Source organism: Myxine glutinosa, chromosome 12, assembly GCF_964187855.1.
Source record: "Myxine glutinosa chromosome 12, kmMyxGlut1.1, whole genome shotgun sequence".
NCBI classification, from domain to species: domain Eukaryota; kingdom Metazoa; phylum Chordata; class Myxini; order Myxiniformes; family Myxinidae; genus Myxine; species Myxine glutinosa.
The window spans coordinates 104,713,096-104,732,196 of record NC_136272.1 but is presented as its reverse complement, the minus strand read 5'-3'; the positions used below and the strand labels follow the sequence as shown (position 1 = coordinate 104,732,196).

General features: G+C 42.9%; 1 protein-coding gene across 3 annotated transcripts in view; it reads right to left on the bottom strand.

Moving 5' to 3' along the window:
- Positions 1 to 19,101, bottom strand: part of LOC137437732 (N-acetylgalactosaminyltransferase 7) — a 41,727-nt gene that overhangs the window by 11,612 nt on the left and 11,014 nt on the right. For all 3 annotated transcript variants that reach the window (XM_068132309.2, XM_068132307.2, XM_068132308.2), the window contains exons 3-8: positions 12,322 to 12,488; positions 12,054 to 12,184; positions 11,021 to 11,100; positions 8,099 to 8,281; positions 7,716 to 7,833; positions 2,889 to 3,011 (exon numbers count right to left, since the gene is read on the bottom strand). In XM_068132309.2, the coding sequence (XP_067988410.2) occupies positions 2,889 to 3,011; positions 7,716 to 7,833; positions 8,099 to 8,281; positions 11,021 to 11,100; positions 12,054 to 12,184; positions 12,322 to 12,488 (802 nt within the window). The remainder of the gene's footprint in view (positions 1 to 2,888; positions 3,012 to 7,715; positions 7,834 to 8,098; positions 8,282 to 11,020; positions 11,101 to 12,053; positions 12,185 to 12,321; positions 12,489 to 19,101) is intronic.

Below are 19,101 nucleotides of genomic sequence, written 5' to 3'. Positions count from 1 at the left end.
CTCGAAATGAAAGACCCCTGCCGTGTTACTGTCTTAACCCTCCTCTTCTTCACTCTCAGGCTATGGCTCCTGGTCCTATCTATTCTGCACTTATTTTGTCTGTACCCTTCATTATCCCAAACATCTCAATCAAATCCCATCATTTCCCATGTAGAAAGTCCTGTCTCCTTCAGCCGCTTCTCATCGCTTAGTCTAGCTGGGTCCAAAATCAATCTTCTCGTTCTACGCTGAACCCTATCTATGGCACGACTTAGATGTGGTGACCAAAAATGTATGCAACATTGTAGGCGAAAAAAACCAAAAAAAAAAACCACCTTTAGAGGCCATTTTTCCCCTCAAGCGGGGGTTGGCCTTTTTCGGGGACCGTGGTTGTTGTTGTTTTTCGGTCCCCTTTTTGAAGCAATGTTTTACGGCCGGATGCCCTTCCTGCCACCAACCCTTTTTGTCGCCTTTTACGACAAGCAGGGAATTACCAGTGAACTGGTACTCAATTAGCCGACCTCGGAAGGATGACAGGCTGAGTCAACCCCCCTGGCGTTAATTCAGCGATCGACCGGGATTCGAACCCAGGATCCTAGGATCCTAAGCTGGCACCCTAGCCGCTAGCCCAACACCAGGTGTCACTAAATTCCCATCGTGTTAAAACCACCTCTTTCAAATTTATAATTAAACCGCCGACAAATACAGCCAAACACCCTGTTAGCTTTAGTTAAACTGCATCTGGAATTCTATAAAAGTATCTAGAATTTCCTGAATTTGTTAGTCACTTGACCAGCCACTCCACAAACCCTCACCTTAGCTAACAACCTCCTATGTGGTACCTTATCAAATGCTTTCTGAAAGTCAAGATACACTACATCCACTGTACTTCCCTCATCCACCCAATCAGAAAATACTTCAAAGAACTCTAAGAATTTTTAAAAAACATGATCTCCCTTTATTACCCTGCGCTCGCGAAGTGAAAAGTGGGGTTAAGCATTCAGTTACGTACGTACGTGTGCCATGTCTGCATTTAAAAAATTCATTTTCTCGGCAACCGTTGGTCCGATTGACATGAAATTTTCACCATAGGGTGGCCTCCTCCTGTAGAATATTGGAATGAATATTATGACGTCATAGGTCACGTGGTACAGGAGCCATCTTGGAAAAACGTTACACCCCTATCTCCCAAACCGCACAATGGGAAAAATGGAAACATGGCTCATTGTCAAGTACTCACCATGCGGAACAAGATATGTTGATGATGATGTCATCGGTGCCTTAATTATGACGTCTTAATTCGACAAGTATAACGCTTGATCTCATCCTGTGGAATTTCAAAAATGATAATTACGACGTCATATGTCACGTTGGTACAGGCACCATCTTGGAAAAATCGAAAAAATTCATAGAGTACTTACCTTGTGCAGTCAACTTGGTGTAAGCCAACTCTGCTGTTTTTGAAGGTTTTTTTTTTCTTCTTTGATCCAATATGGCCACCGGACCACATGAGCAATGACATCAAAAATTTACATTCTCTAATATAATCGTTGTGTAGATCACACTCAATAAATTTCAAACTGATCAGACGAAGTGTTCTCCCTGTCGAATTATGACATCACAACGAAAGCACTGATGACATCATCATTAACATATCTTATTCCCATGGGGAGTACTTGACAATGAGCGAGGTTTCAATTTTTTTTCCATGGAGCGGTTTCAGAGATATAGATGTGCAAAGTTTTTCCAAGATGGTACCCTTACCAGGTGACCCACGACGTCATAATTACCACAAATTCTACAGGCGGAAGCACTCCTATGGAAAAAAGGATTAGTGTCAATAGGACCAACGGTTGCACAGAAAATGAATTTTTAAAATGCAGACACGCCACATGTACGCATCTGAATGCCTAACCCTGCTTTTCGCTTCACGAATGCAGAGTAATAACGGTTACATTTGCTATTCCGTAATCTTCTGGTACCTGTCCTGACGAGCTGTTAAATATATCCTAGGGTCGAGTTTTGGTTTGGTATTGGGTTCTTTTGGCGGTATTTTATGCATGTCTGTTCAAAGTTTTTTGTGATCTGTGTCGGAAACATTGTGTATTTACATCGTTCTTATGAAGATTTTGAAATCTTCAGATTTTCTTTAGAATCAGTTAGTGACAGGCTGACGGATACAGAGTACAGCGTGAAATGATGGATACAGATTTTCTTTAGAATCAGTTAGTGACAAGCCTTGGCCTTTGTAGAGTAGCTCAATTTTCCCAAAATTTCCTGTGAAGAAAGTAAGTATATGGTAGGACGCTGCTAGCGCCCGATAAATTACTGGACTTTCCTTGACCCATTTGCAATTCCCATTGTTTCGTGCACCTGGGTGAGACTCTCTTGCAGATATATATTTTTTTGTTAACAAATGTAAGTATTCATAACATACATGTATCCATCATTTCACACACATTCACTGTGGACTGTGGTGTGTACTTAGAAACGAATGGCATCGACGATGATTGTGCAAGGCAAAATCCACGGAGAATGGAGCTTCTGGAGATCCTTAAGTAGAGCTAGTGGACTACAAGAGCTAACGATGTGCAAATACTAAACTGGCATTTCACACAGTAGGCCGGTACAAGCTTACATTCATAACCAGAGGACAATATCTCCTTAAGCTAAATATTGTCACGTGAAAAATAAAAGCTGAATACATGGACTTGAATAAGGCTTTGTGGTAGATTTCATGATCTGTAAACATGTTAACCTCAAGTGAACCACCCCCCCCCCCCCCCCCCCCTTGCACTAACCGGTCCTTTTACCCCTTATTTACTTAAAGAATGCCTCGCTATTATATTTACTATTCTGGTATTGGTCAAGCACAATGGTACAGTCCATTCCTCAGCTTAGGCACACACCTTGAGTGTCGGAGAGGAGCCCACATGTGGAGGAGCAGGGTTTCCGTCCCAGCCCTTCATACGATAAATGTGGCCCGCACGGGAACAAGGGACAAACAACACTTCACCTCCACATTGCCAGATCTGGGAAAGACACAGACGTAGACGAAGGAGCAGGTGGCAAGCACCCGTTAAATAAGGTCTCAATGGAATGTGCACACATTGTGTTGAGGCCAAGACAATTCCAGTTCATAACAGAGGATACGGAATTGCACCCAGACAAATTGTTCAACCTTCAGCTCGTGCTGAATAACAAGCACATGATCACATCTCGTTGCATCAAAGCCACACACTGTTCATCTGATATACGGTAACAGGTGTGTTTCATAAAAGTGACGTAAAAAGAAGGCAGAAAAAACCAACTGTGTACGAGGGCCAATATCTCCAAATGACATTAAACCAGCTATGTTATCTTTAAAAAGCAGGGTAACTTCACAATCATCAAAAACAGCAATCATCAGAATGTTTATAATGGAATTTGGAAACCTCATTGAAGGCAAAAACACTTTTAATTCACCTGCACGTCAAGTGAGACACTAAATGTCCCTTGCCACTGAAATGCAGCTTACAAAGCCAAAATCAACGTGATGCGCATAGCATTTACAAAAGGGATTCAAAATAAATAAAATAAAAACACACAGCATCATGTACTGGAGACAATAATATTAAATTGAGCAGAAAAGCACGTCAAAATGATGGGGTAACCCCCTCTGTGCTTTCACACCATTCAGCCTAAAACCGAAATTACGTACAAAAAACATTTATATTACAAATTTCTCATACCTTTATTTGGAGAGTGTAGAGGCCACAGACTGCCGCTGCGATCACTCCAGAAAATAATAAAAATAACTCTGGTTACATACATGTATCAAAAACATGTGTACTGCTTACTATGTACATAAATTGTGGTTATAAAGCTCGGATATTTAAAATTGCTATGGCTATGGGCTGACACCAGAGACCTGAGGCCTATGCGTCTTCACATAATATGGACGTATTTTTTTTTTCCTGGTTTAATTGTGGGTGGAATTGGGAGAGGTGTCCAACCAATGGAGTGGTCAGTTCTTCTACACATACATAGTCCAAAAACGAACTGGCCTTTATATACAGGGCGTCTCAAAAAGATGTTTACACAAATATATCTATATCTATATATCAATATATCTATATATCGACATATCTCTATCTATATATATATATTATATATCTATATATATATCTATATATATCTATATATATCTATATATATCTATACAACACAACAACATGCATTTTAAGGCCATTTTCCCTGCTAGAGCAGGGGTTAGCCTTGCGGTCCCCATGACAATCTTCTCCATTTTGCCCTATTTTCTGCATCTCTCCTTGTTAACCCACTTGCCCGCATTTCTTCTTCCACTATCTTTAGCCAAGTCTTTCTCGGTCTTCCCCGTCCTCTACTTCCTTCTACATTCATTTCCATCACTCTTCTCAACCAGTCACTTTCATCCTTCCTCAACACATGACCAAACCATCTCAACCTGTTCCTCTTCACAGCATCAATCACAGGCTCTATTCCCATCATCTTTCGCAATTCATCATTTGTCTTCCTCTCTCTCAACGATACTCCGCACATCCACCGAACCATTCGCATTTCCACCCTTTCCAGCCTTCGTTGCTACTCTACATTCATGACCCATGTCTCGCTCCCATAAATCATAACACTTCACACATGCAGCATACACCTTTCCCTCCAGCTTCAACGACACTCCCCTCTTCATCAGCATGCCACTCAGTTCCCGAAACTTCTTCCATGCACATCTCACTCTAGCAACCGTTGCCGTGTCTGATCCACCTTCTCCATTCAGCATGTCTCCGAGGTAGCAAAATGTTTTCACACCTTCCAGCTTCACGCCATCTCCAAGATCCAACTCAACATTTCCACCATCTGCAGCTCCCTCTGTACACACCTTACATTTGAATGTAGCTGCCACACTGGTTAATGACCCTCTCAGACCACTACATTTTTGATGAACCCACTCAGCGCACATTGTACATTGAATGGAGTTCACTCCGACACCCTTCCTGCACACAGCACATGGCCACTTCCGAGTTCTTTCCACCTCACCACATGCTTTACCACTTGCCATCACCTTCGTCTTTCCTATATTCACCTTCAGACCTTTTTCTCCATACATTCCTTCCACTTGTTCATCTTTTCCTTCAGTCCATCCATACTTTCCGCAATCAACACCAGATCATCTGCATACAACAACTCCCACGGTAAACCCTCCTTTACGTTCTGAGCCAGCACCTCCATCACAGCTACAAATAGTAGTGGACTAATAGTAGTGGAGTGGAGTGGAGTAGTAATAGTAGTGGAGTATCAACTACAAATATCACATTGACATATATAGATATATATCTATATATATATCTATATATACCCTGCAAAAAAAGAAACGCAAAACTGCAAAAAAAGAAACGCAAAAGTGATTTTCGATGTATATTTTATATATCATATAAATAATCAACAAATGGTAATCGATTGTTCAAAATTGGCACACATCATTCTCATTGACCCGGGTTCCATATGGCACACATGGAACAGTAGATTTTCAAGGTGAAGGTCATCTGTGCTCAATATCTTGTATGGCTACCATTAGAGTCCAAAACTTACTGGCATTGTCGTCCCATGGCAGCAATCAGATCCCGAATTGTGGCCTGGTGAATGTTCACCCACTCTGCCTGCAGTGCTTGTGCCAACTGTCGGAGGTTCTGCGGTTGTTGCTGACATGCTCGCAGTCGTTGATCCAGTGCATCCCATAAATGTTCGATTGGGTTTAAATCTGGAGACCTGGAGGGCCATGGTAGGACCTGGATGTTGTGATTCCTTAAAAAGGCTGTTGTCAGTCTTGCTGTGTGAGGTCGGGTGTTGTCTTGTTGGAAAATGACATTCGCTTGTTGCATAATGGGAAGGACGTGTGGTCAAAGAATCTCATCCGTGAGTCGTGGCATGTTTTCGCTGTTCACTTGCTGTAAGATTGTGATGGCATGCAAATGAAAACCCAACGTTTTTATAGCCCCACAAGTGATGTTGCACATGCATGTCATGTTGGTGTGTTTCGGCGCCAGGCTCTCACGTGGTTGTGTTTTTGCGATTGGTCCATCTTTTCGCCAAATTTCTGCAGTACCTCATTCTATCCACACAAATCAATCCCAATCCATGCAGAAATGACCAATTCATTTTTGGTATTAATTTTGTATAGATATCGGCAACACTCTGTCAGATATTTACGATTTTACTACTTTTGCGTTTCTTTTTTTGCAGGGTATATATCTATATATATCTATATATATCTATATATATATATATCTATATATCTATCTATATATATAAAACGCAGTTTGTGTGTGTGTAATGTTACCGATAGACTCCTAAACGGAGAGGCTCACGTGCTTGATATTTGGCATAGACATGGCCATTAAGCCTGGGAAGAACATGGCCGACCTAAAAAAATGTATTTCATAATATTTTTTTACCATATTTTTACCTCAGCGCATTTCAGCGAGAAATATTATGCACGGAATCTGACCGGTGGCAGAGCAGCGCGCTGATTCACTCAGAGCGATCACGTGATGCTCCTTGCCGCCATAAACTCAGTTACGCGTTCGCACGTAATTCACACGTTCAAAACAAACGAGATCCGCGAAGCGAGTTGGTCGAGGCGTGCTAACCAAGATGGCGACACGGCGGCTTCACTTTTCACTGAGTATGAGCATTCTATATATTTTCAATTCAGTGCGCCCGACTCGCTCACGTACTTGATTTGTGGCATAGACATGGCCATTGGGCCTTCACGGTGTAATTTGTGCGAGGCTTTTGTCCGAGTGAGCTTGAGTCGAGAGGGCGAATGTACGGGTTGGGAATGTACGGGTCTCCCTTCCCCCGCCCGGCAACGCCGGTACTGGAGGGCATCACAGGATCGGTGAGTCTCCAAAATCCGCTTCGTGCTGTTGCGAAGATGCAGGACGATGTCGCGATTGTTGTGCTGCTCTCCGACCATGAGAACTGCAACGTCATTGTTGACTGGCCCTCCCCTCCCCCTCCGTTCCCCCTCCACCCTTCTCCCCTCCCCCTCCCTTTTCCCCCCTCCCCCTCCCTTTTCCCCCTCCCCCTCCCTTTTCTCCCTCCCCCTCCCTTTTCTCCCCTCCCCCTCCCTTTTCCCCCTCCCCCTCCCTTTTCTCCCTCCCCCTCCCCCCTTCCACTCCCCCTCCCCCTTCCCCCTCTCCCCTACCCCCTCCCCCTCCCCCTCCCAAAGTAGAAGTGATGGTCTTTTTTCTTTTCTTTTTTTCCCATCTTTTTTTTTTAAAGACACCCTGTAAATTACATTCAAATAGAGTCAGCCTCCAGACTTGGACATTGGAACTTAAAATCTGGTTGAAGGTGAATCAGGAGAAATTGGGGGGCGGGGGGAGGATACCTGAAATAAAGGTCAACTAAAAAGCATCGCAAATGCATCGCAATGTCTGCTTTGTACTCAAATTAAACCTGATGAAAACAACAGGAAAAAAAAAGAAGGAAATTTTATTAATTGATGTTCTCCGTATTTTCATAATAAAGGTTTGTTAAAAATTGGATGACAAAATCTCAAATGGTAAAAAAAGTTAGGACATTCAGAAGTTATGACATTTCTTTCTTCTTGACAGACATTCAGAAGCAATTGCAAAACCCCATCTGCCGGTGAGCGGGGGACGGGCTACAAGAAAAGGAAATAAAGAAAGTAAACAAAACCTCTCGTATATTTGTACCTTAAAAGATATTTCGAAGTTCTCCCCGCCCCAAATCTGGAGACCTGGATCGTAAAGACCAAGTTCGAAGAAGAATTCCCGCTCAATGGCAAACAGGCCGCCTGCCATTGCCGGCGATCTGCGAGAATAAAAATGGAAACGACATGCATGTCAGAGAAAATGACAGATTTCAAGCAAGTCCAGCTACACAGGGCCAAAGGTTATCCTGAAAAAAAAAAAAACAACGCAAGAGGCTAAAGAGGTTGTTTGTTCATAACAAGCGGATGAACTGGATAAAATGAAGAGTAGAAAGGAAGAACTTGATGACATGGCACAAAGTAGAAAGTTGCAATGGGACTCTCGACACACTCTTGCCAGTTTATCCACCAATCATGGCCACTGACCGATATGGTTCCGTGCGTTCCTTGCGGCGGTCATGTTCTCGTTTGGTTAATGGCACACGCTTCCAGAGCATGCTCCAATCCCAGGCTCCACGTGCAAAGCCGTCCTCGTCCCCACCACCCTGTATTTGTAGCGTGTAGTCATTGCCATTGATGGAGTCAATTAGGGGCACTGTGCTTACCAGCCTGCAACATGCATGGGGACAGGCTCAGTTGTGGACATTGTTAAACCTGCCTTTTATATCATGATGTCCTGGCAACCAGGAATAAAAAAAAAAAATGGAGGGGTGGTGGTAGGGGTGTACCCTTGGGTAGAATCTTGCATACATTACTTGATATCCTTGGGTAGAATTGCACCTGTGTGCCACATTTATAGTAAGCAAGGAAAGAAGCTAAATAAAAAAAAGGGAGAGTTGCTTTGCAACACATGTTCCCTACTGGTCCCAATGAATGTTCTTGTTCCATGCATTCGGCAATTTTGAACCATATAAAGTAAGACATTGTTTTAGGTATGAAAAGCTACAGAATCGGTTTCAATTTCTGTAACTTATAATAATAAAGTCATGTACCAAATATCAGGTGAATATGTTAAATGATAGGGGGAAAAGTCTTGAAAACTGATCCACATATACAACACAACAACATGCATTTTAAGGCCATTTTCCCTGCTAGAGCGGGAGTTAGCCTTGCGGTCCCCATGACAATCTTCTCCATTTTGCCCTATTTTCTGCATCTCCCCTTGTTAACCCCCTTGCCCGCATTTCTTCTTCCACCACATTTCTTCTTGATCCACGTATAATACGTGATATTTTCTAAGTCCAAAAGGCACAACTCCATGCAAAATTGGTGAAATGTCCCGAAACTGAAAACTTTTTCTGTAACTTATCCTAATAAAGCCATGTACCAAGTTTGAGTTTGATATGTCGAAGGGTCTGGAGAATAAGTCTGAAAAACCCCAGGTGGGATGCACAGATGGACGGATAGCAAATCTATAGTCCCCTTCAATGAAACTGGTAGGAGACTAATAAATAGAAAATTCAATCCCTCCTTTTCTTTCATTGTACAGAATGAGAGAAAAAATAGCAATAGTCCTTTTTAAATGTTTACACATTCATGTGGATTTCACACATCAGATTGCCTTGGAGTGAAAACAGGAATGGGTGAGAGTGTTACGGCCATAGATGAGTGATTTAAAACTTGTACTTTTTACATTTAACAAACACACACATGCACTTACACACACACAAACATAAACTCTTCCAACCAGCATGCCCACATCTCTCCCTACAGGGTAAAGCAGCTTCTACTTTACAAAGGTGTCTCAATGTGACATTTTGATAAACGATGTACTTTGCTGCAACACTACCACGAGGGCCGTTACATCTGCCAGCCTGACACAACGCCTTGCCATACTACTCTGTCTGTTGGGGATTTATTTCTGTATGACCATGAACAATATGACGTGACCAGCGAACATAGAGCACCGACTTAAATCTGATCAAATCGCCTGGCACACCTGAAGGAAGCAGCTGTAAACACAGCCACAAAGTACAAGCAGATGGGACAGCAGGCTTCATGCTTTTGTATACAATGTCGAGGCTCATGGTGGGATTAAATAGAGGGAGACGGAGAAATAAGGGATGTGAGGAAGAATGATGGAGAGGGGAGGACACGGGGTGAAACAGACGGATACAACTGCAAACTCTCTGGAAGGAAAAAGACACGCAAGAGAGAAGGCCACGTTTCTGACAAATGGAAATGTGCTCCATGATGCTGTCTGTGACCCTCGCTCCAAATCGATAGTGATACTTGGATGCGATTTGGTGCGGAATCGTAGTTGATATGTTAAAGTTCAATAAGAACAGAGAAGATTTTTCTTCTTCTTATAGGACCAGTTAAACAATAAAACAAACATAGGGTCAATACCCCTGGCGCTCACCTGGTGGAATAAACAGTATACTGCACCGAATAAGGGTATTTCAAACCAATTTCAATGGTTGCTAAAAGACAGGGCAGTATGCAGATTCATGCTGTACCTCCTAAGACCCCAATTTTTCTAATGCCTTGAACAATCATTGGTACGTCATGTGTGATTAAGGTTGTGGTAAAGTTTCATCGAAATTGCATGTGTAGTTTCTGAGAAGAAAGCAAATACCTATTTTTTTGGAGGGGGGGGGGGCAACCCTCCCCCCCCCCCCGTAGACCCCTAAAAAGGCAGATTTTTTAAAATGCCGTGAACATACTTTGGTACATCATGGGTGGTGAAGGTTGTGGTCAAGTTTCATCGAAATCATGTGTGTTATTTCTGAGAAGAAAGCAAATACCTATTTTGGGGGCAAACCCCCATAGACCCTCAAAGGGGCAGATTTTTTTATAATGCCATGAACAAACTTTGGTACATCACGGGTGGTGAAGGTTGTGGTCAAGTTTCATCGAAATAGTGTATGTAGTTTCAGAGGAAAAAGCAAATTCCTATTTTTGGGGGTCAAACCTGAATCCACTTTGACCCCGGTAAAGCCCCTTAGACCCCGATTTTTTTTTAATGCCGTAAACAAACTTTAGTCACAACACAACAAATAGAATTTGTGCCAAATTTGGTCATAATCCCATCAGCGGTTTGGGAGAAGTAGTTTCAAGCTTACGGACTGACTGACTGACTGACTACGCACCATCGCATAAGCTCCCCTGAACTTCGTTCCAGGTGAGCTAAAAATGGATTTCAACATTGAAGTAAATAATGCCAAGTATAATAATGTGGAGCAAGGCCAAGGCACCCAATAAAATTAGCGGCAATGGCTAGAGTGATACGATCAATAAGAACGAACAAGCAGATTGGCCATTAATTTCACGTCACGCAAGAGAAAGATGGCGGAAATGAGTTAGACCCAGAAACACCAAATGTTAAAACTAAAAGGACTTAGTCACCTATTATGGGCAATCGGTGCCACCAGTGGAGGGTACCAGTTCATGCCAACCTCACAGTGGGCATCCAGGTACACCAATACCTAAAGGAAGGCACAAAGAAATACATTGAGAATACTGCAGAAATACACATTCTAATTACGTTACACATCTGTAGCTTCACGGTTTTTCCTTTAATGTTCCACACCTTACGATGGTGAAAAAAAGTAGACCATTATGAATGAAATTCCCTGTTGTGGTAGCAAAGGATTTTATGGATCTTCTTCCACATATGATGCAAATTGACGGAAATAGATGTCAGTGTACTTTTACACGAATCAGAAGGACGTTAGTAGACAATGGACGAAGTGGGATCATAGCATTATGAGTATTATCATATCGTATGCAGCCCATGGTTTCTGGCTGCATCATTGCTGGAAGCGCAGCTGTGTCGCTGATGCAGTGTCCCTGTTTCCAGTAAGCTGGTACTCATTTTGCCAACCTCGGAAGGATGACAGGCCGAGGTAACCCATCTGGGTGTTATTTAGCGGCACGGCAGAGAATCAAATTCAGGATCCCAAGATCTTTAGCCAACCACCTTAACCATTAAGCCAACATCAGGCTTAGCATCATGAGCAGGGGCGGATCCAGGAATTTCAAGACGGGGGAGGGGGGGTGCATGAAACTATAGCGCTGGGGGGGGGGGGGGGGGGGGTGAAGGGGGGGTCTGCCCCCTCCCCCCCCCCCCCCCCCCCCCAGGAAATTAAAAGAAATTGATCGTCAGAAACGGCATGTCGTGCGTTCTTGGAAGTTTCTGCAGTTCCTTGTGTTCTTCCCTGGTCCAACAGTTCAGCAGATTCGCACCGCCTGCACCCTCATCCTGGATCGAAGGGGGGGGGGGCGCACCCCCTGCATCCCCCCCCTGGATCCACCCCTGATGAGTGACGAATTTAAATGTAAGGCTATGCAGGAGAATCCAAGAATCCCATTTTTGAGAACAAGTACAAACAAGCAGTAAGACATTGGGATGATAGGTAACTCTGTCTGCCGTGAGTACCTGGCCCAGTTCGGCTTTCTGTGCACCCGTACTCCGTGCTCTGATTAGACCTTGACGCTGCGAGTTACGAAAGAGCTTCACCAGCCCATTCCATTGCTTGATGTATTCCTCGAGGCGCTCCTTCAAATGTTCTGTTAGGCATCGTGGGTGAAGAGTTGGGACGTGAATAAATCACATGACTGACTCGCATGATGATGTTTTATCTAGATTTTAAAATCCATTACCATTCCTAGCTACAGGAAGGAAAAGACGAACAAAACACACGGACCTTTGGTGCTGAAGTCATCAATGAGAACTATTTCAGCGAGGTAGCGAGAAGGCGTTCGCTTCACCACGCTGTGTATGGTGCGCACGAATGTCGACCAGCCCTCGTTGTGAAAGACGATGATGATGCTCGCTGTGGGAAGGTTCTCATCATAATGCCAGTATTTGCACCTGCCGGAGACAAGATACACGTTGTGGCTAAGTCAGTGTGATGGTCTTTTTGTGCTGAAGGAGACATTTATCGATATGCTCATGGCAGGTTGCAATTATTCATATTACCTCGAGTTCAACGACCCGTGAAATAACGGCAACAACGTGAAGAGCGCCCAACAAGAAACAACGCTCAAGTATTTTCTTTCCCACATGTTTAAGGTTAATGGACGAACTTGACCGAGTAGATATTTAGACATCAATGTTCTTAAAGATGAATTATGAAAACATTAGTACACAATGGACAAATTAATAAAGTACATACAATTTAAACCGGAGATGCCTTAATCAGCAATTGTTTTCCAACATTCCAGCCACAAGGTGACCTCCCATGGGGACTATGTATCCAGTGAACACAAGATCTCAACACCTTACCCAGAGGAACAGGGCAAAAAGAGTTGAAATATCATTTCCTCATGCCTTACTTAACAAGCTGTGCGTTTTTTTTTTTTTTTTTGTTTTGTATACAAGATCGGTTAAAGGTTCAACAACAACAACAGCAGCAGCAGCAGCAGCATCATAACTAGAGTAGAGCACATACCTCCGCCAGTCTGAACAGTTGTTTTGTATCCCACCGACAGGCCAAATCTGGATCCGGACCTGAACCAATATCTAGGCGACTTTTTCTCGTCACCTACCCAACTCATCCACCACGTTTCGTCACAACCCGTCCACAACTTTTTGAAATATCATGCTGTACTGGATATCATTTTGGCCCTATTTATCAATGGTGAAGAATCACTTGAAAAATAAAAAAAATAAAAATATAGTATCCAGATCCGGATCTTCACTAAAATTGAATCAATTCATCCTTATCACACAGCCAACCTGCCCACCAAGTTTTTTCTGAATCCGTCCATAACGTAGAGATATCCTGCTCACAAACAGACAGGGGTGAAAACAAAACCTCGGTCCACCTTTGGTGTGGAGGCAATGATATGCCCGGAGGAGAGGATTTTGAGACACTCGCGATTATACCGAGACACAGGCAGTTTGTCACAAATACCCAACTTGCATCACAAAGTCCATTTCAGTAAATTGGAAAAGGTAGTAATTTTGATTAAAAACTATGCTGTTAACTTCGAATCACACTATTTTTGGGGTGCCAATTTGATTCATACAGCTGCATGAAGAAGCAAATGTTTTTGATTTTTTTTGCCAGATGTAGGGCACCCCTTTATATGAACTTTTCTGGAGCATTACTTGATTCCTCCTCAGAACACAAGGGTAGTCCAGCATGCACACGAGATTTTTTGAATGCCACTTATTTTGTATTGTTTGGCATTTTCTACAAGCTATGGAATTGTCCCTACGTTTCTACACGTTGCCACATACCCTTATATAAAGGGGCCTTTTCTAAGCCCCTGGCGTTTTTCACAAGATACATTTTAAATACGAACAAAATGCATTTGTTCATCGTACAAGACTTTATTCAAGACGATATAAAAGACTTGAAAAATAAATGGGGAAAAAAAGGAAAAGGAAGTAAAGGGGGGGGGGGGGGGAATTCAACCCAGACGGCATAACAACCCATAATCCCCAGCTTGGAAGTCTGATGCTTAATCCATTAGGCCAGCATGTTAGATTTGTGTAATAATATTTTGAAGTTATAAAGTGTGTATATATTTTTTATATACTTATTTATGTGTACATATATATATATATATATATATATATATATATATATATATATATATATATATATATATATATATATATATATATATAGTTGCGGATATGGGATTTGCATCCATCCATATCCGCTTGTAAATATTCCCCTATTTCCTCAATACTTCCCAACTCTCCCCAATCCCCCATTCCCTAGTCCCATTTTCTGTAAACAACACTCTGTAGACCCGACCTCCCCCTATTTCCCCCATTAAATGTCGCATCCAGGTCCACCGCATCTCATGTAGACAACTATAGGACATCTTGCTAGTTATTCTTAGTCTATGTCAGTTAAGGATTCGTTTCCATTAATTCTGACCCTTCGTTGCACCAGAATGTGATTGTATGGCACCGTTAGGAAGTTTAGGACCTCCCAATACCTCCCCGCAGCTCTTCCTCACAGTTCTCTTCAGCAGAAATAACAACAACAACAACAACAACGACGACGAGCGCAGGGAGTGCGCGTCCTCACTCCGGCTTGGTTGGTAGGAGTGGTGGGAGGGCACCAGGCCTTCCCAACGAGCCGCCATCGGACATGTGCTCGACGGGGTTACCCAACAGGGGCAGAACAGGGCTCCATGTTGGCTCCTCGTTAAGGGCGGAGCCCGGTAACCCCCGCACCCAATGGAAGCGGCGGACCGGCCCCAGTTGGGGCGGAACCAACCAGCCGAGGGCGTGTGACTCCCCGTTGAGCATGCGCAGTAGGGAGAGAGGTGACGTCAGATGCGCGCTGAGCTTGAAGCAAGGAAGACGTGCCCTCCGAGCGCTGTGAGACCTCCTTGCATCTTTGGACTGTGCTTTATCCTGTCCCCGAGCCAAGGTGCACCTTGTGCCATCGATCTACCTGTCCATTCCTGCCATCAATCCCTGTGTGAGTCTGCCTTGTCCGTTTGTCCGTGGTCTGTCTGGGAATAAATAAGCCTGTATTTAAGTGCCCATCTCTTCTGTGTTCTTTACCTCACTCTGCCTTGTAATCTACCCCTTTTCTCCACCACTGTAATTACACCCTCCTCCGGAGGTCTTGAGAACTGTACCCCCTTGTGTCGTTTCATCTTTCCCAGTCGTTGTGTCCTTTCTATCATTGATTTAGCATAGCGCGATTTGGCCAACGTTATAATCGGGTGTAGTTTGTTAATGGTTCGAACTACGGGTTACTAAACCCGCTCGGTAACCTAAAACCATAGCTCGAACGGCCGTCTCTTCCCTGTCTCACGACCGAGCGTTGCACTCAGGTCCCGGGAAGGCCCATTCCGACTTTCTGGCCCGAATACCCTGGCGGCGCTGCGGGCGGGAGAGAGCGTTGGGACGACCAGGAACGGAGAGTGGTTAGTAGAAGGAATGGCGGGTTGATCTCCGCAGGGCAACGAGGGAAGCCCTCTGTTTCCGTAACAATATATATATATATATATATATATATATATATATATATATATATATATATATATATATATATAAATAATTGTAAAGCAAAAACTATAGCACTAAGGTGGAATTTGTTTTGAAAACCATTAACTAGATATATTGGCCGATGTATATTTCAAGTTTCAGCTCGTTTCAATGTATAGTCCTTGAGATATAAGCGCCAACACATTTTGGGTGGACGGACGGACGGACTGACAGACACAAACGTGATTTCGAGGGTTTTCTAAATATAACTCAAGAATGCATAAACTGACGTTGCTGAAATGTGGAGCATATTACCTCAACGTACAAATCATTTACTTCTGAAACTTGCAGCCAATTTCATCCAGTAGAAGCCGAGAAACGTATTTTCAGTCCCCATGTTAAAGCTGCATACAGAGAAACTATCCCTTTTATAAAGGGGTGGTGCTTTGCACCTTCCTTTGATATATGTTGTGTGGAAGTTCCATTTGTTGCAATATGGCGATATTTTCTGCTCCAAACAATCGGAGAGTTTTCGTGAAGGAGATATTTGGTGATGGAAACTGTTTATTTCCAAGTCTCGCTTTATTGGTGGAGGGTGATGAGAACACGCGTGTCAACCTGAGAAGGAAAACTGTTTATCAATATAATGGCTGCTGCAGGTTAAGGGAGCTGAAAAAGAATGACTTTTAATGACTTTCAGTCTGATATACTGACTTTTTAATGACCCGGCTTGTTCATAAAACTGTAACTGTTATGGTGGGCACCATAATATAAATAATATCAAATACTCAGCCTATTTTTAAAATTATTATGAAAAATAAAATAAAAAAGAAAGCATGTCATACCAAAGGGGTTGAATACTTATTGACCCAATACATTTCAGCTTTTCATTTTTAATTATTTTGTAAGGAATTCCAAAAAGAAAAATCCACTTTGACATTGTGGTTTATTATGTGTAGATCAGTGACAAAAATCTCAATTTAATCCATTTTAAATTCAGGATGTAACAACAAAATGTGAAAAAATTCAAGGGGTGTTAATACTTTCTGAAGGCACGGTATCTCATGCTTTTGAGAAACTGGCATCGCACCGTCCTCTCCAAACTCTCTGTCTATGGCATTCAAGGCTAACTCCACACTTAGCTTACTGACTTCCTCTGTTCTCGTAGCCAATGCGTGGCTCTCAACGGAATCCTGTCATCTCTCCCTGTCAAGGCTGGAATGCCCCAACACAGTTTTCTGGGCCCAGTCCTTTTCCCAATCTTCATCAATGATCTCTCTGACTCTGGAAAATCCCCTTTATCTATTTGCTAATGACTCGCACCATCTGCTGTGACATCCCTCATGCTTCAGACAGGCAGGATGCAGCCTCTTCCCTCTTTTCGGCCCTTAAAAATAAAAAAAAATCACAATCTGGTCGAACAGTTGGAATATGTAATTCTTGCAGATTTTTTTTCTGGAAGGTTCACTTGGCTGCACCTGGATGGGTTTGAGGGTAGAGGAGTAGAGGCTGTAACCCAAATCCTATTCAGGTTCCTCATGATGACTAAATATTTGCTCTTTACTTCTTCTGGTTCATTCTGATGACTCCAATGCAGTATTTGGTTTTCCATTTCATTTCAATCCTGACAAATCTCACATTCTCACTATCTCTCTCCAAAAGTACCGTCTAGCAAACCCTCCTATCTACTTTCTTAACAATCCTCTTGTGGAAGTTCAGTCATTCAAACTCCTGGGCTTCACAGTCAGCCATGATCTTTTTTGGGCAGACCACATTTTAATGTTGGCCTCCAAAACCAGCCACCGACTGTGCATCATCTGCTGTACAAAGTCATTCCTTAGCACACCTGAACCCCTATCCACCTATAAGGCTTTATTCTGCAGCTTGATGGAGTACTGCTCTCCCCTCTGGGCTGGCTCCCCTGCCTCAAATCTTGCTCAGGTTGACGCCATGGAAACAAAGGCCTTCAACATTATTTGAATCTCCTGCGATGAAGTGAAGTGTCAAGGCACGTTAGTTTCACATCGCAGACAAGTTGGTGGCCTCTGCATTTTACCGCTTACTTTTTGGTCTTGCACCCTCTGTCCAGTCTTGGAAATTCCCAGGTTTCTGCAGGGCACATAGTCTACAAGTAACGCTGTTGTTAAACTCCCAAAATCCAGGACCCCTGTTCACCTCCACTCACATGTTCCTCTTTTTCTGTCACCTGTGGAATCAACTTCACCAGTCTGTTCTGTCCCATTCTTCCCTCCATGGCTTCAACATAGCTGTTCCCCACTGTCTCAGGTCATTCCCCTTCCATACTCATGACCTCTTCTACCACAAATAACCGCATTTCCAAGCACTCCCTTCTTCAAGGTTACTATTCCCCCCACCCTCCCATCTTCTCCCTCACCCCTCTTCATTCGTTATTTATCAGTTGGTTTGTTCCTTTTCCATTGCATCCCCACTTCCCCTTCCTCTTCTTGCTGTGTTTCATTCAGCTTCTTCATCCCATGTGTCCTCCCCCAACCCTTAATCTCACCTCGCTCATTTCTACTCTGCCATTTCCCCTTTACATTCCGCTCTAGCTCTTCCATGAGCCTCGATCATGTATAAAGAAAAGATTATGCATTACGAATTGAACAAGTTTCATTTTTCTTAAGAATGGCAATTTTTTGAGGGAGATGGGTTGCAGGCAGATAAGAGAGCAGGTGCATGTGTTTGCCAATACTAAAATCCTTCAACAACACCCAGCTTTAGGTGGCACTCCCCACAACAATGGAAAACAAGAAAGCGCAATCAGAGATTGCAAACCCTCGCCAGGATGTATTTTCAGTGGTTTTTAAGGCTTTTGTGTTAAAACAAATATGGCGGCCGAACCACGTGACCGATGACGTCATCATTTTTTTTTTTCTCCACCAATTTAATCCTAGATTATGCTCAATAAATTTCAACTTGATCGGAGGACGTTTTGTACTTGTCAAATTATGACGTCATAATGGAGGCACCTATGACATCATCATTCACAGATGTTATTCCACATAGAGAGTTCTTTACAATGAGCCATGTCTCGATTTTTTCTATTCAGCACTTTCGGAGATATAGAGGTGCAAATATTTTAGGTTTTTCCAAGATGGTGGCCGAACCACGTGACCGATATCATTATTATTTTTTTCTCCCCCAATTTATGCCTACATGGCACTCAAGAAATTTCATCTTGATAGGGTAAAGTTTTGTACTTGACGAATTATGACATCATAATGGAGGCACCTATGACATCATCATTCACAGATGTTATTCCACATAGAGAGTTCTTTACAATGGGCCATGTCTCAATTTTTTCTATTCAGCGCTTTCGGAGATATAGAGGTGCAAAGCTTTTTGGTTTTTCCAAGATGACGGCTGAGCCACGTGACCTATGACGTCATAATTATCATAAAAAATTCTACAGGTGGAGTTGCACCTATGGTGAAAATTTCCTGTCAATCGGACCAACGGTTGCAGAGAAAATTATATTTATTCTGTGTGGACAAACGGA